Here is a 19,499-nt window from a genome sequence, read left to right on the forward strand (position 1 = left end):
TGCAGTGGTATTTGTATGGCGGTGTTATGTAGAGGCAATGGTCATATTATAATATGATGTACTCATGGTGTAGTGGTGATGGTAGAGGACATTGTGTAGCTGTATATTTTTGGGCTTTGTAAAGTAGTAATTTTGGTAATATTGGTCTTTGCATTGTGTACAACGCAACAGTGGTATACTCTAATTATATATGTTCTAGATGGAGGCCCAATGCTATCGCATCGGGAGGGTGGTAATGTCACGCCGTGCTGCTGCGCTCTGCCTGCTCATGCCGCTCTGCTCTGCCTGCTCATGCCGCTCTGCTGTGCTCTGCCATGCTGCGCTGCCTGCTGACGCCGCTTGACTCCGCTCTGCTCCTTTTCCCTGTTCCTGTATCCCGTCTTCTCAGACCAGTCATTCAGTATAATGAGGCCATGTTGTATCAGGATCTGGTGCGTCGGTAAGCTCGGCATTATACAGGTGCAGAGCGGAGTTTGTCATTTGGTTCTGTGACATCGATCTTATAGTACAGAGGTTGTCTGCTGCAATTCTGCCTGAGGAATCCCTGACATTAGATAGGGCTGTCAGTGAATCATTCGGCTGATCCCGGCGGTGGCGTGTGCGGCGTGTTCGCGACGAACTTGATGGACCATTTGTCTATGTTCAGCCTTATTAACTATGTAACAATATGTAACTGTGATTAAATGGCAACAGAGAGACCCCGCAGAATCCCACCACCACCACCAATGTGAAGATATGGCAACAGAGAGACCCCGCAGAATCCCACCACCACCACCAATGTGAAGATATGGCAACAGAGAGACCCCGCAGAATCCCAACGCTGCCACCAATGTGAAGATATGGCAACAGAGAGACCCCGCAGAATCCCAACGCTGCCACCAATGTGAAGAAATGGCAACAGAGAGACCCCGCAGAATCCCAACGCTGCCACCAATGTGAAGATATGGCAGCAGAGAGACCCCGCAGAATCCCAACGCTGCCACCAATGTGAAGAAATGGCAACAGAGAGACCCCGCAGAATCCCACCGCTGCCACCAATGTGAAGAAATGGCAACAGAGAGACCCCGCAGAATCCCACCGCTGCCACCAATGTGAAGAAATGGCAACAGAGAGACCCTGCAGAATCCCACCGCTGCCACCAATGTGAAGAAATGGCAACAGAGAGACCCTGCAGAATCCCACCGCTGCCACCAATGTGATGAAATGGCAACAGAGAGACCCCACAGAATCCCACCACCACCACCAATGTGATGAAATGGCAGCAGAGAGACCCCGCAGAATCCCACCGCTGCCACCAATGTGAAGAAATGGCAACAGAGAGACCCCACAGAATCCCACCACCACCACCAATGTGATGAAATGGCAGCAGAGAGACCCCGCAGAATCCCACCACCACCACCAATGTGATGAAATGGCAGCAGAGAGACCCCGCAGAATCCCACCGCTGCCACCAATGTGAAGAAATGGCAACAGAGAGACTCCGCAGAATCCCACCACCACCACCAATGTGAAGAAATGGCAGCAGAGAGACCCCGCAGAATCCCACCACCACCACCAATGTGATGAAATGGCAGCAGAGAGACCCCGCAGAATCCCATCACCACCACCAATGTGATGAAATGGCAGCAGAGAGACCCCGCAGAATCCCACCACCACCACCAATGTGATGAAATGGCAGCAGAGAGACCCCGCAGAATCCCACCACCACCACCAATGTGATGAAATGGCAGCAGAGAGACCCCGCAGAATCCCACCACCACCACCAATGTGAAGAAATGGCAACAGAGAGACCCCGCAGAATCCCACCGCTGCCCCCACTTTTGATGGACCCACACCCCGCCACTTGCCTGACGTCACTATTACATCAGAAGGATCACCAATGTAAATAAGTAGAGAGATAGGGGCGTAATAGCGCTGTTATCCAACAACAACCAAGTAGGTAAAAGAAAATGTGCTCACCTTTATAAGTTGTGTAATGCACAAATCATGTAAGAATTTGTAGCAAAGGGCTGCAGCCAGCACAGAATCCCTAGGGATCTTGTAAGGTTGTCTGTAAAAGGATGAAGTTGGTGCCGGGAATAAAAAACGCGCTCCTCCGTGGTGAAGAAATTTGACGAGAGATTGTATATATTTAACAATCTTGTAGTTTATTTCTAAGAGCTACGATTACTACGCGTTTCGTGGACGTCCCGTCCACTTCCTCAGGTACATAGCTGAGGAGCACTGTTTTAATTCCCGGCACCAACTTCATCCTTTTACAGACAACCTTTGCACCAACGTGACATTTCGCACCCTCTCGAGGACGCGTAAGGTCAGACTGATACAGTTCTACACAGACACCACACTGGTACAGAAAGGCACAAGGGAATGAGAAGAGGTGGCCCACTCCGTCAATGACGTGGCACCACACTCACTCACGCCCCTGACAGGCTGAAAGGCTCCTTCTCTAGCTCCAGTGAAGCAGAACCTTGTCAGCCTGGTAGAGCTGCCACCAGTTTCTTTTAGATATAACGGGCTAGAAACCCGCCGATTTATATCTGGCTAGAAACCCGCCCAATAGCGTGTTCGTTGGACCGAACAACAGACGTGAGAGATCGTGGATCGAGATAAAAGAGCAGCCCAAGGTTAAATTATATGTGGCACCCTGCTACCACAGGTACCACAGGACCCAAAAGGGTGCATGGATGGACTTCTCCACAAGAGGCCCTCATTACATAACAGACACCTCCACCCTTTCACCTCATACCACCAGAGGGAGCCTGTTAGGGATATATATATACTGGAGGGTGGAGTTAGGCGGTCAGTGTGTGTGCTGGCACAGAGATCAGTGGAGAAGCAGCATGTGAGCTGCTGGGCTGAGGACCAGCCAGGGCCTAAAGCACGTGCTGAAGCCCTGGGGGCCTAGAGCGGGGCCGGAGGCAAGGAGAAGAGTGAGAGGAGTTATGGGGGCAGAGGAGCATCTTAGGCTTACCCCAGAACACAAGTCGGACACCGGGTCCGCGCCTACGGGGTCCTCAACGCCCAGTAGGAATAACCGGTATACCAGGTGGATTCTAAACCCCTGGTCAAGCTGAAGCTACAATCATTTAAAGAACTAGGAACCACGAAGGCCCCAGCGTCCAGGGATAGTGGTAGCCTGAAGAAAGTTCTTACCACCAAGCATGCAGGTGAAGAGAGTGAAAGAGTACAGAAGCTAGGCCTAGTTTCAGGCTGGTCAGAAACTTCAGAGAGAGAGGAAGAAACGGATCAGGAGGCCTTATACCTGCTCACTGTGGAGAGTCCAGAAGTGCACCCTTCCTATCAAGTACCCTGGACCGTACCTGCCATCTACACTAGTAAAGGTACTGAAGCGAACCCCCTGTGTGCGTGTCTGTTATTCTCCTCTGGCGCGGCTGGGCCACCTCTCACCTGCATCCCTTTCATCAACCCTGCCCCGGGGGCCCGCTCCACCTGTGGGGAGCAGAAACACCACAGCTGCCATCCCATCACTCCCAGAGGTCTGCAGCAGCGCTGGTACCCATTACCAGAAACCAAACGAGACAAAATTGTTAACAAAACCCCCCTTTTAAAGAGTGACCCCAGGGTACGGGCCCGGGAGCCGACCGCCGTGACATCCCAAGAAGGTAAAGGCCTGGATACCGAGTTTCCCCCATATCCCCCTGGGCGAGTCATATATATTTAATCGCCTTAGGGGCGCACTAGACATTACACTATATACATAAGGATTATACATACACAATGGTCAGAGTTGCAAACACAATAGTATGGGTACAAAAGATATAAAGCAGTTATTAAGAGTCAGATACCAGTCAGATTGACGACCTGTCTTTCGAGGGAAGAGCTACCACATGGGAGGCTTATGGGCCCTCTCTTTATTGCCGGACTTCTTCCACACAACATGGCCTCCCCAGGAAATAAAGACACTGGGCTCTAGCTGCAGGCACTCTTAACCTCTCTGGGTCACTCCCACAACAGCCCCCTGGTTGGACTTAAATCTCCACCCCTGTTCTTTCCTGGGAAAAACTCCCAAAAACTACAATGAGCTATACCTCCTTAATGGACGGTCCTAGAGAGCCGGCTCTGGTGTCATCGGACCCAGCTGGGCCCCTGCTACACGTGGATACGAAGCACCGGGGCCGAGGGGCCCCTGCAAAGCTGTGCCGTGTATCTCCTTTTCCCTAAGCGCTGGACTGTGCTGAAAGCTAGGGAGACATACCCCATTCTCTTGGGTTTCCAAAAGTCTAGTTGGTTTATCACTGGGATGTATCATATTACTATAACTCGGTGTTGAATTATAATATCTTACACAAAAGGCCGATTGGCCTGGGGGGGGGGGGGGGTCTGCCTGTGCAGTTCACAGCTGCTGGGAGGTATGTCACTCCCTGCCTCTCAGTCCCCTCCCCTGCTGCTGAAGTGTCTAATTCAGATTTGCATTTGTAGACCTCTATAACTCCTGCCAAACAGTGCACAATGATTGACATGGAATTATCTTGAATATTCTTCACAGTAACTATTAATTATAGTTCTTCTAAGAAATCTATCAGTATTTTATTATTTCGAACCTGCAGCCTCCATCCTTCCTCACATCTACCTTAACGGTGCCGGCTTAGTGAGCAACAAGCTGCTTTTAGGCTATGTGCCCACGATGCAGAAATGCTGCAGATTTTTTTCCGCATCTCCCTGCCAGGAAAAAACGCATGCGGATTTTACATGCTGATTGTACATGCGGATTGTACATGCGGATTGTACATGCGGATTGTACATGCGGATTGTACATGCGGATTGTACATGCGGATTTTACATGCTGATTTTACATGCTGATTGTACATGCGGATTGTACATGCGGATTTTACATGCGGATTTTACATGCTGATTTTACATGCTGATTGTACATGCTGATTATACATGCTGATTGTACATGCGGATTGTACATGCGGATTGTACATGCGGATTGTACATGCGGATTGTACATGCGTTTTTCCTGCCAGGTAGAAGCGTTTGTCAAGCGTTCTTCACTTGCATTTCCGCATGTGGGTTGACAAGCAATTTTAGCATCACTTGGAAAGTGCTTGACAACTTGGTCACACTATATAAATCCATGCAAACAGCATATGTTCATGTGAAGCACCACTTGGGGTGATAAACTTCCTGGATTCAGTTTTCAATACTTTCGGGTGTACAGTTTTTAAAATAGGGTCTTGTTGGGGGATTTCTGACATATAGACTTGTTTCTTATCTTACTTTAAAAGCGAATTAGTCCCTAAAAAATAGGTTTTGTAAATTTTGTTGGAAAGATTAAATATTGCTGCTAAACTTAGAAGCCTTCAAATGTCCCAGCAAAAATAAAAAATAGATGATGACGAAGTAGAGAAGTGGTAAATGTTATTTCTCATTTTATGTGTTTTTGTGAAATTATTGTTTAAAAAGGTATAAAAACTCAAGGTTCAAAAATTGCTAATTTTTCTAAAATTAGTTTATTTTTATAAACACAAATCAAATCGACTTAAATTTAACACAAACATGAAGCACAATGTGTTATGAAAAAAGCACCAAAATGCCAGAATCACTGGGATCCATTGAAGCTCCAGAGATATCACCACATAATGTGACAACCAGGATGGGGTAACGCAACAGCTTTGTGGAATGGACATTATTCTGTTGATAGGAAAGAAAATCTGGATCGAGATGTTTCCTACAAGCACTGCTTGTTTTGGAATCCGACCACATGAATCGGGAAACTGAATGTTTTGACATGTCCTTTTCCCATGCCTTGTCCTGGCTGGTTGCCTGCTTGAAAGGACAAATACTGATACTACAAAGGAGACCTAGAATTAGAGGGTTTATCCAGGACTTTTTTTTTTTACTACAGCCCTAACAGCTAACAGGCAGGTAGTTGCCATCTAACTGCCTGTTCTGCCCAGCACCAGGCGGTCATTGACCGATCCTGCCAGTGATGTCAACAGAGCAGCTCTCCCTCTTCCAGCCTGCTCTGTCAACAGAGCGACTGCCCACGTCATGCTGATTGACAGCCAGCTCCCCACAGCTGGGCAGCACGGTGGTTCAGTGGTTAGCACTGTTGCTTTGCAGCTTTGGGGTCCTGGGTTAAAATCCCACCAAGGACAACATCTGGAAGGAGTTTGTATGTTCTCTGGGTGTTTCATGGGTTTCTTCCGGGTTCCTCCCACACTCCAAAGACTGATAGGGAACTTAGGTTGTCAACCCTTGGGGACAGTGATGACAATACCTGTAAAGCGCTGTGGAATATGATAGCGCTATATAAGTAACCATAATAAATATATGTTTACAAGGCAATAATAGTTACTTACAGCAGTGGTCAGTGTGAAAACTCGGACTAGTCTGTGGCCATGTAACCCCATACTCCACAAGTTGCGATGCACTGAGTGTCTTCACACCTTTCTATTATAGCCAGCATTTTTCAGCAATTTATGCTACAGTAGCTGTGGGATCAGTCTGGTTAGTTTACGTCCCCGTATGAATCACTAAAGAGGCCACCATGACCGTAGTGAAAGTGCATAAGTTGTCTTTGCTGGATAATGAATTTCTAGGCTGTAACTTCTGCGCATACAGCTACTCTGAACGATTAATCCTTGTGACAGTCACAAAGATTGTTACCATATTTCTAACACGTAAAACTCAAGAACCAACAATTAACGTGACACAGGCACCTCTGATTGGCGGCAATGTCATGAAACACGCAATATTATTCAATGTACCTGTTAATGGGTTTAATGTTATAACGGATGAATGTGGATATACCGGCCGTCCCCGGGTTACAAACTAGATACGTTCTATAACTTTGTTCATAAACCGGATAAGTATGCAAGGTAGAACAGGGCCAGCAAAAAACTAATACGGTATCGTCTTTGGGCGCGCTGCATCTACAGCTTCTTCACGGCCAGGACTCAAAGGCTGATGTTGTGACCTTGTAAGGGGGAAGACTGGGGTGTAAGTACTTTCAAAACAAGGGATCCGGAACTGCTGGGGCCATGCCTCTTGTTGAAGGGGGAAGACAGACTACGAGACAGGAGTCAAGTGACCGGGAAGCTGGGGTGTGTCCAGAGAGAGAGCTGAGGAGTCAGGTGACAGGGAAGCTGGGGTGTGTCCAGAGAGAGAGAGCTGAGGAGTCAGGTGACAGGGAAGCTGGGGTGTGTCCAGAGAGAGAGAGCTGAGGAGTCAGGTGACAGGGAAGCTGGGGTGTGTCCAGAGAGAGAGCTGAGGAGTCAGGTGACAGGGAAGCTGGGGTGTGTCCAGAGAGAGAGAGCTGAGGAGTCAGGTGACCGGGGAGCTGGGTGCGTGTCTAGGAAGAGGAAGAAAAAGGAGTTTTTGCGCGGGAAAAGCGGCAGTGGACAGTGGGAGTCAAGCCCGACTAGAGGGAGAAGAGACGCAGGGTCCGTGGAGCCGAGCAAGTGAGGTGCACTGCTATGGACTAAGGGCTCAGCGGGTCAAACCGGAGACCGACCGCTGCCGCCAGAAGACGGAGCATTGTTTAGGTGGGGAATCCGGAAGAAAGCAACACCGGCACCAGCCGGCAACTGCCTTGTGAGGAGCAAGAGTCAGCTAAGTGAAAAAACTGCCGATTACAACCATGTTGACTCTGCTACATCTAGCCCAACTGTGGATTGTCAGTTATAGCATATTACCTGCTACTTCCCTTGTTGTCCCCATATATTCCCTGTTACTCCCTGCGTGGAGATTGACCCTGTTACAGTAAATCCCCCTTGTTATTTAACCCTGTACTGGCTGCTCTGTGTTTCTGTGTCACTGCATCTAAAGTACCTGTGTTACAACCTTATGATGCGCAGTGTCTTCTGGGGCCTACACATGGCTGTAAGTCTTGGAGGTGCAGTACGAGACAGCAGAAAGAAGAACAGACATCTAGCAGCGGTGTTTCCGGAGAGGGGAATATCATTTATTTTTTTATTTATCCAATACTCAATTCTCCGGCCGCCTCACCGCTCGCAGTTTGGACCTCTTATTTCCGTTGTCTGGTGCTCGGCGTCTAGGACCTCTTTTCTGTAGGCCAGGGCTTCTGGCTGCACCCAGGCCTTGGAGGTTTGCAAAGTCACAACCTTATGACATGTACTGACCTCCGAGGCCTGGATGTGATGAGGCCTGGATGTGACGGAAGTCTTGGAGATACGACAGTGGAAAGAAGAGGGCTGGACGGTGAGCAGTGGGACAGCCAGAAGGGGGAGTATATTTTTTTATTTTATTTTTAACCAATACCCACCTCGCCGTTCAGTCCTCTTCTTTCCATTGGCGGGCACACCACCTCTCCGGCCTCTTCACTATAGGCCAGGGCTTCCGGCTGCATCCAGGCTGAGTTTAATGCATGTGGCAGTGACAATGCAATCTTGAGATTCGTAGTGAGCTCCTACCTGGAGCTGGGAGCCTGGCTTATAGTAAAGAGGCTATAGATGTGGGGCATGATGGCAGAAAGAAGAGGAGCAGACAGAGGCGGAGAGGTCAGCAGTGAGGTGAGTATATTAGATTTCTGGAGGAGGCATTTTTAACATCTGATGTTTGTAACTAGAGGTCATACAAAGTCAGATGTTCATAATTCGGGGACTTCCTGTAAAGAACTTTAATCACAAGGAGGTAATTAAGACAGTCTTCTATGAGGCAACAGTTAAACTCGAACAGAGGTAAAACAGTTGGGTCTTGTGACATTTGGGTGTACTCCTTACAAACAAAAAGCCTCACTGCTCCCCTCTGTCGAGGTATTGCTCACCACTCTAAATGTGGCTCTCTTGTGCAGGTGTGCTGGCGTCCTCCACCTGGGACAAATCTCATAACTGCAGTTCAGGCTGGAGTTTTGATGCTCCTCTATCTGATGCAATGTAACAGCTAGCGCTTCCTCACCCCTACTTCTAGCTAGCCCTGACTCCAGTGTTCTCAGCTCATCTTCCTCCAGTAACTGCAGTATTTGTATGACAGTATCCTGACCTCAGAAAGACCCCTTTTTATACTCTTTAAGAAGCTACAAATAGCGTGAGGATGGACGCCGGGCTGACCCCACACTCATGACCCGGCCGTTTGACCAGCTATATAGGGCAAAGCGCTCGCCTTCTGGCGATACCTCAGACCGTTAACCTGCTAACCAGTGACACTATGCATGAAGCATCATGTATCCCAGCTATTTGTCATCACTCACACAACTCTATGAGGCATGATATCCTCTAGCCTCACATCTGGATCATCTCACATCTGGATCAGATCTGCTGCATCACAAACATAACACAAATTACATTAGTCACACATCATGTAGTATAAGTTTGATAACCAGATGGTATTTCCACAGTCACAGGATACTAGTGGGGTTATATCATCTCAAAGCTTCTACATGAAGCAGTCTATTACACCCTCATCTTGGTAGCAGAGTTTGGCTAATTCTCACCCAGTTTTAAGCCTCCTACACAGCTGTTTCTGTTTTAGTGAATAACTATTTTAACTTACCTATAATTGATTACTCATAGACGACTACAATCCTACATAACCCTTGACTGTGTGTAAGTGTACCCAGAAGAATTGTTGTTTTGAAGGGAAAAGGTGCTCGCAGCAAGTACTGATGGGATTTACATTTCGCTCTTGCTCATTTACTTTGCATTTTGTTAATTGATAAAAAATAAACTATGAAAACTTCTATTCTAAAAGCTTCTTACTCTGCAGCATTTTTCCACACCTGCCTATATTTGCATATTACAATATATTATAGGGTGATTGTGACGATACAGCCTGAAATCTTAATAAAAAAGACATTTAGATTTGTTGATCCAAGAGAAATACCCTGTTATCTTTGTGTATTTGTGTCTGGTCAATAAGAACAGACCAGTATTTGTATAACCCTGAATGTTGAATTCTATTCTTTTGGAAACAATCATGTTTACTATGCTAATGACAAATTGTAGATTAGCTAAAACAATGATAGCTGAGCCCTGCACATTTACCTCTGACATGTGACTAATGACCTTTGACCTGTGGATGTGTACTTAAAAAAAGGAGATGTACTTCTGTAGCAGTCAGACTTGGGACAGAAAATCAAGGAACATCAGAAAGACTTTAGAAGAAGAATGAGAGACATCCTCCAGGACAGCAGATGGATTGCATGGCATCCAAAGAGACACAGATTTGAATTCTATATGATTCTATCCTTAGGGTACCGGCCCTGACTGGAAAGATACAGATCTGCTCATTAACCATCAGAGAGACATGGATACATTTTGGGGAGTCCAGGAGAGGATGAAGAAGTCGCCTGGCCCCATGGATATGTTGTTTTGAGGTTGCTAGGAGGGACCCACCGTTCACCTAGAACCCATGGAGACATTTGGAGCTGCTGGGTCGCCGGGCCCCATGGAAACTCTTGGAGAGGCCAGATTTGGACCCTCGGGTCTCCTGGTCTTGTACCTCGATGGACTGCTGTGGAATAGGACGGCGGTATAGAAGCAGCGCATAATAAATAAGATATGGACTTCACTGTCTCAGCAAGGTACTTTATTGCAGTAGTTTATTGCCCAGTTCACAGCGCATGAGGCCACAGTACAGGAGATTGTGCTCTGTGTCTGACCCTGTGTCCCATAGTCTGGGGCTGCCGGTCTTTGGGGTAAGTGCCGCGCTCTGACACTTACACATCAGCAAATGAAACGGTAGCCTCCAGTGGCTAAAGTAAAAAAAATATTACAACAGTTCAATGAATGCGCTAAAAAAAAAAAACAACAAATTCCAAATATTTAAAAAAATAAATTTTATGACACGATTCTTTTAAAAACTCAGGATGCCGGTCAAATTTTGGCCTGGGGTGTAAGCACAAAGCACTGACCCATGAGAGCCGCGGCCCACCCTTAGGCTGGGGTCTCATCTAGCACGGAGTAGGCAGCGTGTGTCCGAGAGGCGACTACCAAAAACTTATCATAGAACTCTCAGACTCTTTCTGCTGCATCATTAGATGCCCAAACGGAGGCACTGTGAGAGCAACGCTCAACAACCCAAGGACTAGTGTATGAATAATACTGAGCCAATAAGCGATCTCACCTGTCAGAGCCGCCCATGGACAATGGCATCTGCTGACCCACAAGGGCTTCTCTCCAGGGAATAGCATGGAGAGGCGTACTGATGTGTGGGTGCATCTCACAGATGATGATGCGGCTGCAGATGGTTTATTCCTGCAAGCCTCCTCTATAAACAATATCATTCTGCAGTACCCCATTCCTTTCAGACTCATCTATATACAATGCAACCCTGCAGTCCACCAATCCTCTCAGCCTCCTCTTCTTCACTCCTCTCAGCCATCTATATACAGCCCCATCCTGCAGTACACCACTCCTCTCAGCCCCTATATATACAGCCCCATCCTGCAGTACACCACTCCTCTCAGCCATCTATATACAGCCCCATCCTGCAGTACACCACTCCTCTCAGCCCCTTTATATACGGCCCCATACTGAAGTACACCACTCCTCTCAGCCATCTATATACATCCCCATCCTACAGTACATCAGTCCTCTCAGCCCCTTTATATATAGCCCCATCCTGCAGTAAATCACTCCTCTCAGCCATCGATATACAATACCATCCTGCAGTACATCACTCCTCTCAGCCATCTATATACAGCCCCATCCTGCAGTACACCACTCCTCTCAGCCATCTATATACAGCCCCATCCTGCAGTACATCACTCCTCTCAGCCCCTTTATATACAGCCCCATCCTGCAGTACACCACTCCTCTCAGCCATCTATATACATTCCCATCCTGCAGTACATCACTCCTCTCAGCCATCTATATACAGCCCCATCCTGCAGTACACCACTCCTCTCAGCTATCTATATACATTCCCATCCTGCAGTACATCACTCCTCTCAGCCATCTATATACAGCCCCATCCTGCAGTACACCACTCCTCTCAGCCATCTATATACATCCCCATCCTGCAGTACATCACTCCTCTCAGCCCCTTTATATACAGCCCCATCCTGCAGTACACCACTCCTCTCAGCCATCTATATACATTCCCATCCTGCAGTACATCACTCCTCTCAGCCATCTATATACAGCCCCATCCTGCAGTACACCACTCCTCTCAGCCATCTATATACATCTCCATCCTGCAGTACATCACTCCTCTCAGCCCCTTTATATACAGCCCCATCCTGCAGTAAATCACTGCTCTCAGCCATCTATATACAATACCATCCTGCAGTACATCACTCCTCTCAGCAATCTATATACAGCCCCATCCTGCAGTAAATCACTCCTCTCAGCCATCTATATACACTAATCCGCTCAGCCTCCTCTACATACACCAATATCATGTACTTCACTTCTCTCAGCCATCTATATACTGCCCCATTCTGCAGTAAATCACTTCTCTCAGCCCCTTTATATACAGTCACATCCTGCAGTACATCACTCCTCTCAGCCCCTTTATATACAATCCCATCCCACAGTACCTTAGTCCTTTCAGCCCCTTTATATACAGCCCTATCCTGCAGTACATCAGTGCTCTCAGCCCCTTTATATACAGCCCCATCTTGCAGTACATCAGTGCTCTTAGCCTCTTTATATACAGCCCCATTCTGCAGTACATCAGTCCTCTCAGCCCCTTTATATACAGCTTCATCCTGCAGTACATCAGTGCTCTCAGCCCCATCCTGCAGTACATCAGTGCTCTCAGCCCCATCCTGCAGTACATCAGTGCTCTCAGCCCCTTTATACACAGCTTCATCCTGCAGTACATCAGTCCTCTCAGCCCCATCCTGCAGTACATCACTCCTCTCAGCCCCATCCTGCAGTACATCAGTCCTCTCAGCCCCATCCTGCAGTACATCAGTCCTCTCAGCCCCATCCTGCAGTACATCAGTCCTCTCAGCCCCATCCTGCAGTACATCAGTCCTCTCAGCCCCATCCTGCAGTACATCAGTCCTCTCAGCCCATTTATATACAGCCCCATCCTGCAGTACATCAGTGCTCTCAGCCCCTTTATATACAGCCCCATCCTGCAGTACATCAGTGCTCTCAGCCCCTTTATATACAGTGGGGAAAAAAAGTATTTAGTCAGCCACCAATTGTGCAAGTTCTCCCACTTTAAAAGATGAGGTTGGCCTGTAATTAACATTATAGGTCGACCTCAACTATGAGAGACAAAATGAGAAAACAAATCCTGAAAATCACATTCTCTGATTTAGAAATAATTTTTTTTCAAATTTTGGTGGAAAATACGTATTTGGTCAATTACAAAAGTTCATCTTAATACTTTGTTATATATCCTTTGTTGGCAATGACAGAGGTGAAACGTTTGCTGTAAGTCTTCACAAGGTTGGCACACACTGTTGCTGGTATGTTGGCCCATTCCTCCATGCAGATCTCCTCTAGAGCAGTGATGTTTTGGGGCTGTCGCTGGGCAACACGGACTTTCAACTCCCTCCAAAGGTTTTCTATAGGGTTTAGATCTGGAGACTGGCTAGGCCACGCCAGAACCTTGAAATGCTTCATACGAAGCCACTTCATTGCCCTGGCGGTGTGCTTGGGATCATTTTCATGCTGAAAGACCCAGCCACGTTTCATCTTCAATGCCCTTGCTGATGGAAAGAGGTTTGCACTCAAAATCTCACGATACAAGGCCCCATTCATTCTTTCATGTATAGGGATCAGTCGTCCTGGTCCGTTGGTTGAGAAACAGCCCCAAAGCATGATGTTGCCACCCCCATGCTTCACAGTAGGTATGGTGTTCTTTGGATGCAACTCAGCATTCTTTCTCCTCCAAACACGACAAGTTGTGTTTCCACCAAACAGTTCTACTTTGTTTTCATCTGACCATATAATATTCTCCCAATATTCTTCTGGATCATCCAAATGCTCTCTAGCAAACTTCAGATGGGCCCGGACATGTAATGGCTTAAGCAGGGGGACACGTCTCGCACTGCAGGATCTGAGTCCCTGGCGGCGTAGTGTTTTACTGATGGTAACCTGTGTAATGTTGGTCCCAGCTCTCTGCAGGTCATTCACTAGATCCCCCCGTGTGGTTCTGGGATTTTTGCTCATCGTTCTTGAGATCATTTTGACCCCACAGGGTGAGATCTTGTGTGGAGCCCCAGATCGAGGGAGATTATCAGTGGTCTTGTATGTCTTCCATTTTCTAATTATTGCTCCCGCAGTTGATTTCTTCACACCAAGCTGCTCGCCTATTGCAGATTCAGTCTTCCCAGCCTGGTGCAGGGCTGCAATTTTGTTTCTGGTGTCCTTCGACAGCTCTTTGGTCTTCACCATAGTGGAGTTTGGAGTGTAAGGCTATGTGCCCACGTTGCATTTATGAAGCAGAAAATTTCTGCTGCATAAATGCAAGTCCTCTCCCGGAAAAACGCATGCGGAATTCCGCACGCGTTAATCGCGCATTTTTCGCGCGTTTATCACGCGTTTTCCACATGCGGAATTGCCTTGCGTTTTTTATGCATTGGACAAAGGCAATTCCGCTTGCGGAAACGCAAAATTAAATGACATGCTGCGGATTTTTGAACGCGGCATAAACGCTGCGGAAAAATCCGCAGCATGTGCATAGAACTTGCGGAATCCCATTGGGGACCATGGGGGGCGGATATACATGCGTTTTTCAAGCGTTTACGCTGCGGAAATTCCGCAGCATATACGCTTGAAAAATGCTACGTGGGCACACAGCCTGACTGCTTGAGGTTGCAGACAGGTGTCTTTTATACTGCTAACAAGTTCAAACAGGTGCCAGTACTACAGGTAATGAGTGGAGGACAGAGGAGCCAGTACTACAGGTAATGAGTGGAGGACAGAGGAGCCAGTACTACAGGTAATGAGTGGAGGACAGAGGAGCCAGTACTACAGGTAATGAGTGGAGGACAGAGGAGCCAGTACTACAGGTAATGAGTGGAGGACAGAGGAGCCAGTACTACAGGTAATGAGTGGAGGACAGAGGAGCCAGTACTACAGGTAATGAGTGGAGGACAGAGGAGCCAGTACTACAGGTAATGAGTGGAGGACAGAGGAGCCAGTACTACAGGTAATGAGTGGAGGACAGAGGAGCCAGTGCTACAGGTAATGAGTGGAGGACAGAGGAGCCAGTACTACAGGTAATGAGTGGAGGACAGAGGAGCCAGTACTACAGGTAATGAGTGGAGGACAGAGGAGCCAGTACTACAGGTAATGAGTGGAGGACAGAGGAGCCAGTACTACAGGTAATGAGTGGAGGACAGAGGAGCCAGTACTACAGGTAATGAGTGGAGGACAGAGGAGCCAGTACTACAGGTAATGAGTGGAGGACAGAGGAGCCAGTACTACAGGTAATGAGTGGAGGACAGAGGAGCCAGTACTACAGGTAATGAGTGGAGGACAGAGGAGCCAGTACTACAGGTAATGAGTGGAGGACAGAGGAGCCAGTACTACAGGTAATGAGTGGAGGACAGAGGAGCCAGTACTACAGGTAATGAGTGGAGGACAGAGGAGCCAGTACTACAGGTAATGAGTGGAGGACAGAGGAGCCAGTGCTACAGGTAATGAGTGGAGGACAGAGGAGCCAGTACTACAGGTAATGAGTGGAGGACAGAGGAGCCAGTACTACAGGTAATGAGTGGAGGACAGAGGAGCCAGTACTACAGGTAATGAGTGGAGGACAGAGGAGCCAGTACTACAGGTAATGAGTGGAGGACAGAGGAGCCAGTACTACAGGTAATGAGTGGAGGACAGAGGAGCCAGTGCTACAGGTAATGAGTGGAGGACAGAGGAGCCAGTACTACAGGTAATGAGTGGAGGACAGAGGAGCCAGTACTACAGGTAATGAGTGGAGGACAGAGGAGCCAGTACTACAGGTAATGAGTGGAGGACAGAGGAGCCAGTACTGCAGGTAATGAGTGGAGGACAGAGGAGCCAGTACTACAGGTAATGAGTGGAGGACAGAGGAGCCAGTACTACAGGTAATGAGTGGAGGACAGAGGAGCCAGTACTACAGGTAATGAGTGGAGGACAGAGGAGCCAGTACTACAGGTAATGAGTGGAGGACAGAGGAGCCAGTACTACAGGTAATGAGTGGAGGACAGAGGAGCCAGTACTACAGGTAATGAGTGGAGGACAGAGGAGCCAGTACTACAGGTAATGAGTGGAGGACAGAGGAGCCAGTACTACAGGTAATGAGTGGAGGACAGAGGAGCCAGTGCTACAGGTAATGAGTGGAGGACAGAGGAGCCAGTACTACAGGTAATTAGTTGAGGACAGAGGAGCCTCTTAAAGAAGAAGTTACAGGTCTGTGAGAGCCAGAAATCTTGCTTGTTTGTAATTGACCAAATACTTATTTTCCACCAAAATTTGAAAAAAAAAATTCTTTCCAAATCAGACAATGTGATTTTCAGGATTTGTTTTCTCATTTTGTCTCTCATAGTTGAGGTCGACCTATGATGTCAATTACAGGCCTCTCTCATCTTTTTAAGTGGGAGAACTTGCACAATTGGTGGCTGACTAAATACTTTTTTCCCCCACTGTACAGCTTCATCATGCAGCACATCAGTCCTCTCAGCCCCATCCTGCAGTACATCAGTTCCCTCAGCCCCATCCTGCAGTACATCACTCCTCTCAGCCCCATCCTGCAGTACATCAGTCCTCTCAGCCCATTTATATACAGCCCCATCCTGCAGTACATCAGTTCTCTCAGCCCCATCCTGCAGTACATCACTCCTCTCAGCCCCATCCTGCAGTATATCACTCCTCTCAGCCCCACCTTGCAGTACATCACTCCTCTCAGCCCCATCCTGCATGACATCACTCCTCTCAGCCCCATCCTGCAGTACATCAGTCCTCTCAGCCCCATCCTGCAGTACATCAGTCCTCTCAGCCCATTTATATACAGCCCCATCCTGCAGTACATCAGTTCTCTCAGCCCCATCCTGCAGTACATCACTCCTCTCAGCCCCATCCTGCAGTATATCACTCCTCTCAGCCCCACCTTGCAGTACATCACTCCTCTCAGCCCCATCCTGCATGACATCACTCCTCTCAGCCCCATCCTGCAGCACATCACTCCTCTCAGCCCCATCCTGCAGTACATCACTCCTCTCAGCCCCATCCTGCAGCACATCACTCCTCTCAGCCCCATCCTGCAGCACATCACTCCTCTCAGCCCCATCCTGCAGTAAATCAGTCCTCTCAGCCCCATCCTGCAGTACATCACTCCTCTCAGCCCATTTATATACAGTCCCATCCTGCAGTACATCAGTCCTCTCAGTCCCATCCTGCAGTACATCAGTGCTCTCAGCCCCATCCTGCAGTACATCAGTCCTCTCAGCGCCTTTATATACAGCCCCATCCTGCAGTATATCAGTCCTCTCAGCCCCATCCTGCAGTACATCAGTGCTCTCAGCGCCTTTATATACAGCCCCATCCTGCAGTATATCAGTCCTCTCAGCCCCATCCTGCAGTACATCAGTGCTCTCAGCGCCTTTATATACAGCCCCATCCTGCAGTATATCAGTCCTCTCAGCCCCATCCTGCAGTACATCAGTGCTCTCAGCGCCTTTATATACAGCCCCATCCTGCAGTATATCAGTCCTCTCAGCCCCATCCTGCAGTACATCAGTGCTCTCAGCGCCTTTATATACAGCCCCATCCTGCAGTATATCACTCCTCTCAGCACCTCTGAAGCACCCAACAGATGGAGGATCTAAATGCTGAAATAAGTACTTAGGGCCACCCAGCGAGGTTGTACTGTGCTTTAAATAATTTTCTCCTGCATAACAATGTGAAAGATGCATTATTATAGCAGATCAGTATGTTGTTACGTGCTCTTCCCAAGATGCAAAATGCAAGTTTTCTCAAAGAGGAAAGCTCAGTTGTAAATAGAAGTAAAATGGACATTCACTGTATTAACCCTACCAGCTATTATACTATTAAAGCTCAACAGCATAAGGTGTAGTTAGATATCAAATATTGAAAACATGTATTTTAGTTGTACCCAAAAAGGACCATAACAACCCATCATCAAAAAGATGCACAACTGACATCTATAAATATTATAATCATATAAGCAAAGAATTATAAAATTACATGAAAAAAGGGAAACAAAAACCAGAAGAGCAAACAATGCACGATGTGCGGGTGTGTAAGGCAGAATAGATGTTTCTTTACACGCCCTCATATCAGGTATTTTACACTTGCAATTTGTTTCCTTTTTCATGTAATGTTATGAATGTATGTGGTGTGATTAAATAAAGTATTTATAAATATCAGTTGTGATAGGTTGTTATACGGTATGGTTGGTCTACCTCCCATGGATAAACAGAATTTGTTCTGATACATCATTGTTATCTTAGCAATGTCTTTAGAGCAAGAAAAATAAAATGGAAACCAATGGTGAATCTTAGACATCCCCAGAGAAGACGTCAGTGACTGACAGATACTTGCCGACGCTCTACAAGCAACCCGGCAGACGGCGGCCGACGTCACACCTTCTCGCCTCTGCGGTGAATGCGAATGATCCATTTTACACGAAGATATCTGCTCACCTTGATGGAGGCTGCGGCTCCTCGCTGCCGGGCCCTTCTCACCGATAGGGAAAAGTCTCCAGTAAGCTGCCCCTGTCTGGCGGTGAAGTTCTGAAATTCTCCTACTGAACAGCACCATCTCCTCTTCCAGCTCCTCGAAGATTGATAGTGATAAGAGACTTAAGTCCGATAGCTGAAGTAGTAAAGTAAGAAGGCTGCGGAGGCAAATATCCTTATATTCCCTTACGGGAAGACGGCGACCTGGGAACATTGTAAGGCATCTCCCGGCTGTCAAGTCTTCAGACGTTGGGTCTTCTGTGCTGTAGCTCCATGGCAGAGGAGATCTATGGCAGGCTTGCAAACATCTCTGCCCGCTAAGGTTTAGCACCATCCCAAGGCCCTTTACACTAAGTGACTGTGCGCCAACATCTGTGGACTGGATTCTCTCCAACGTTAACCGTGAAGCAAACTGCGGTCCTGCCCATGGGGAATGAGGCCGGACTGATCTTTTATAAAATGGCATCAGAATGTTTAGAAATCTGCAGATATAATCAAGAAATCAGGGATATGCTCCCAAAGACAAATGGTTGAAATGAGAAATTAGTGTGTCTAAGTCAAGGAACATCAACTCCAACTATAACTCTCCAAAAGTGTGTCCAGGCGATCCTACTCAGAGACTCCAACTATAACTCTCCAAAAGTGTGTCCAGGCGATCCTACTCAGAGACTCCAACTATAACTCTCCAAAAGTGTGTCCAGGCGATCCTACTCAGAGACTCCAACTATAACTCTCCAAAAGTGTGTCCAGGCGATCCTACTCAGAGACTCCAACTATAACTCTCCAAAAGTGTGTCCAGGCGATCCTACTCAGAGACTCCAACTATAACTCTCCAAAAGTGTGTCCAGGCGATCCTACTCAGAGACTCCAACTATAACTCTCCAAAAGTGTGTCCAGGCGATCCTACTCAGAGACTCCAACTATAACTCTCCAAAAG

At 47.6% G+C, this 19,499-nt stretch overlaps 1 protein-coding gene across 1 annotated transcript in view; it reads right to left on the reverse strand.

Annotated features, from left to right (window-relative positions):
* NHSL2 (NHS like 2) overlaps positions 1 to 18,791 on the reverse strand; it is a 521,573-nt gene extending 502,782 nt beyond the window's left edge. Inside the window, exon 1 of the mRNA XM_073639613.1 lies at positions 18,527 to 18,791. Coding sequence (XP_073495714.1) covers positions 18,527 to 18,776 — 250 coding nt within the window. The 5' untranslated portion in view covers positions 18,777 to 18,791. The remainder of the gene's footprint in view (positions 1 to 18,526) is intronic.
* Positions 18,792 to 19,499: the final 708 nt, after the last annotated feature.

Source organism: Phyllobates terribilis, unplaced genomic scaffold, assembly GCF_046119375.1.
Source record: "Phyllobates terribilis strain yellow unplaced genomic scaffold, ASM4611937v1 Scaffold_7__3_contigs__length_470593459, whole genome shotgun sequence".
NCBI classification, from domain to species: Eukaryota; Metazoa; Chordata; class Amphibia; order Anura; family Dendrobatidae; genus Phyllobates; species Phyllobates terribilis.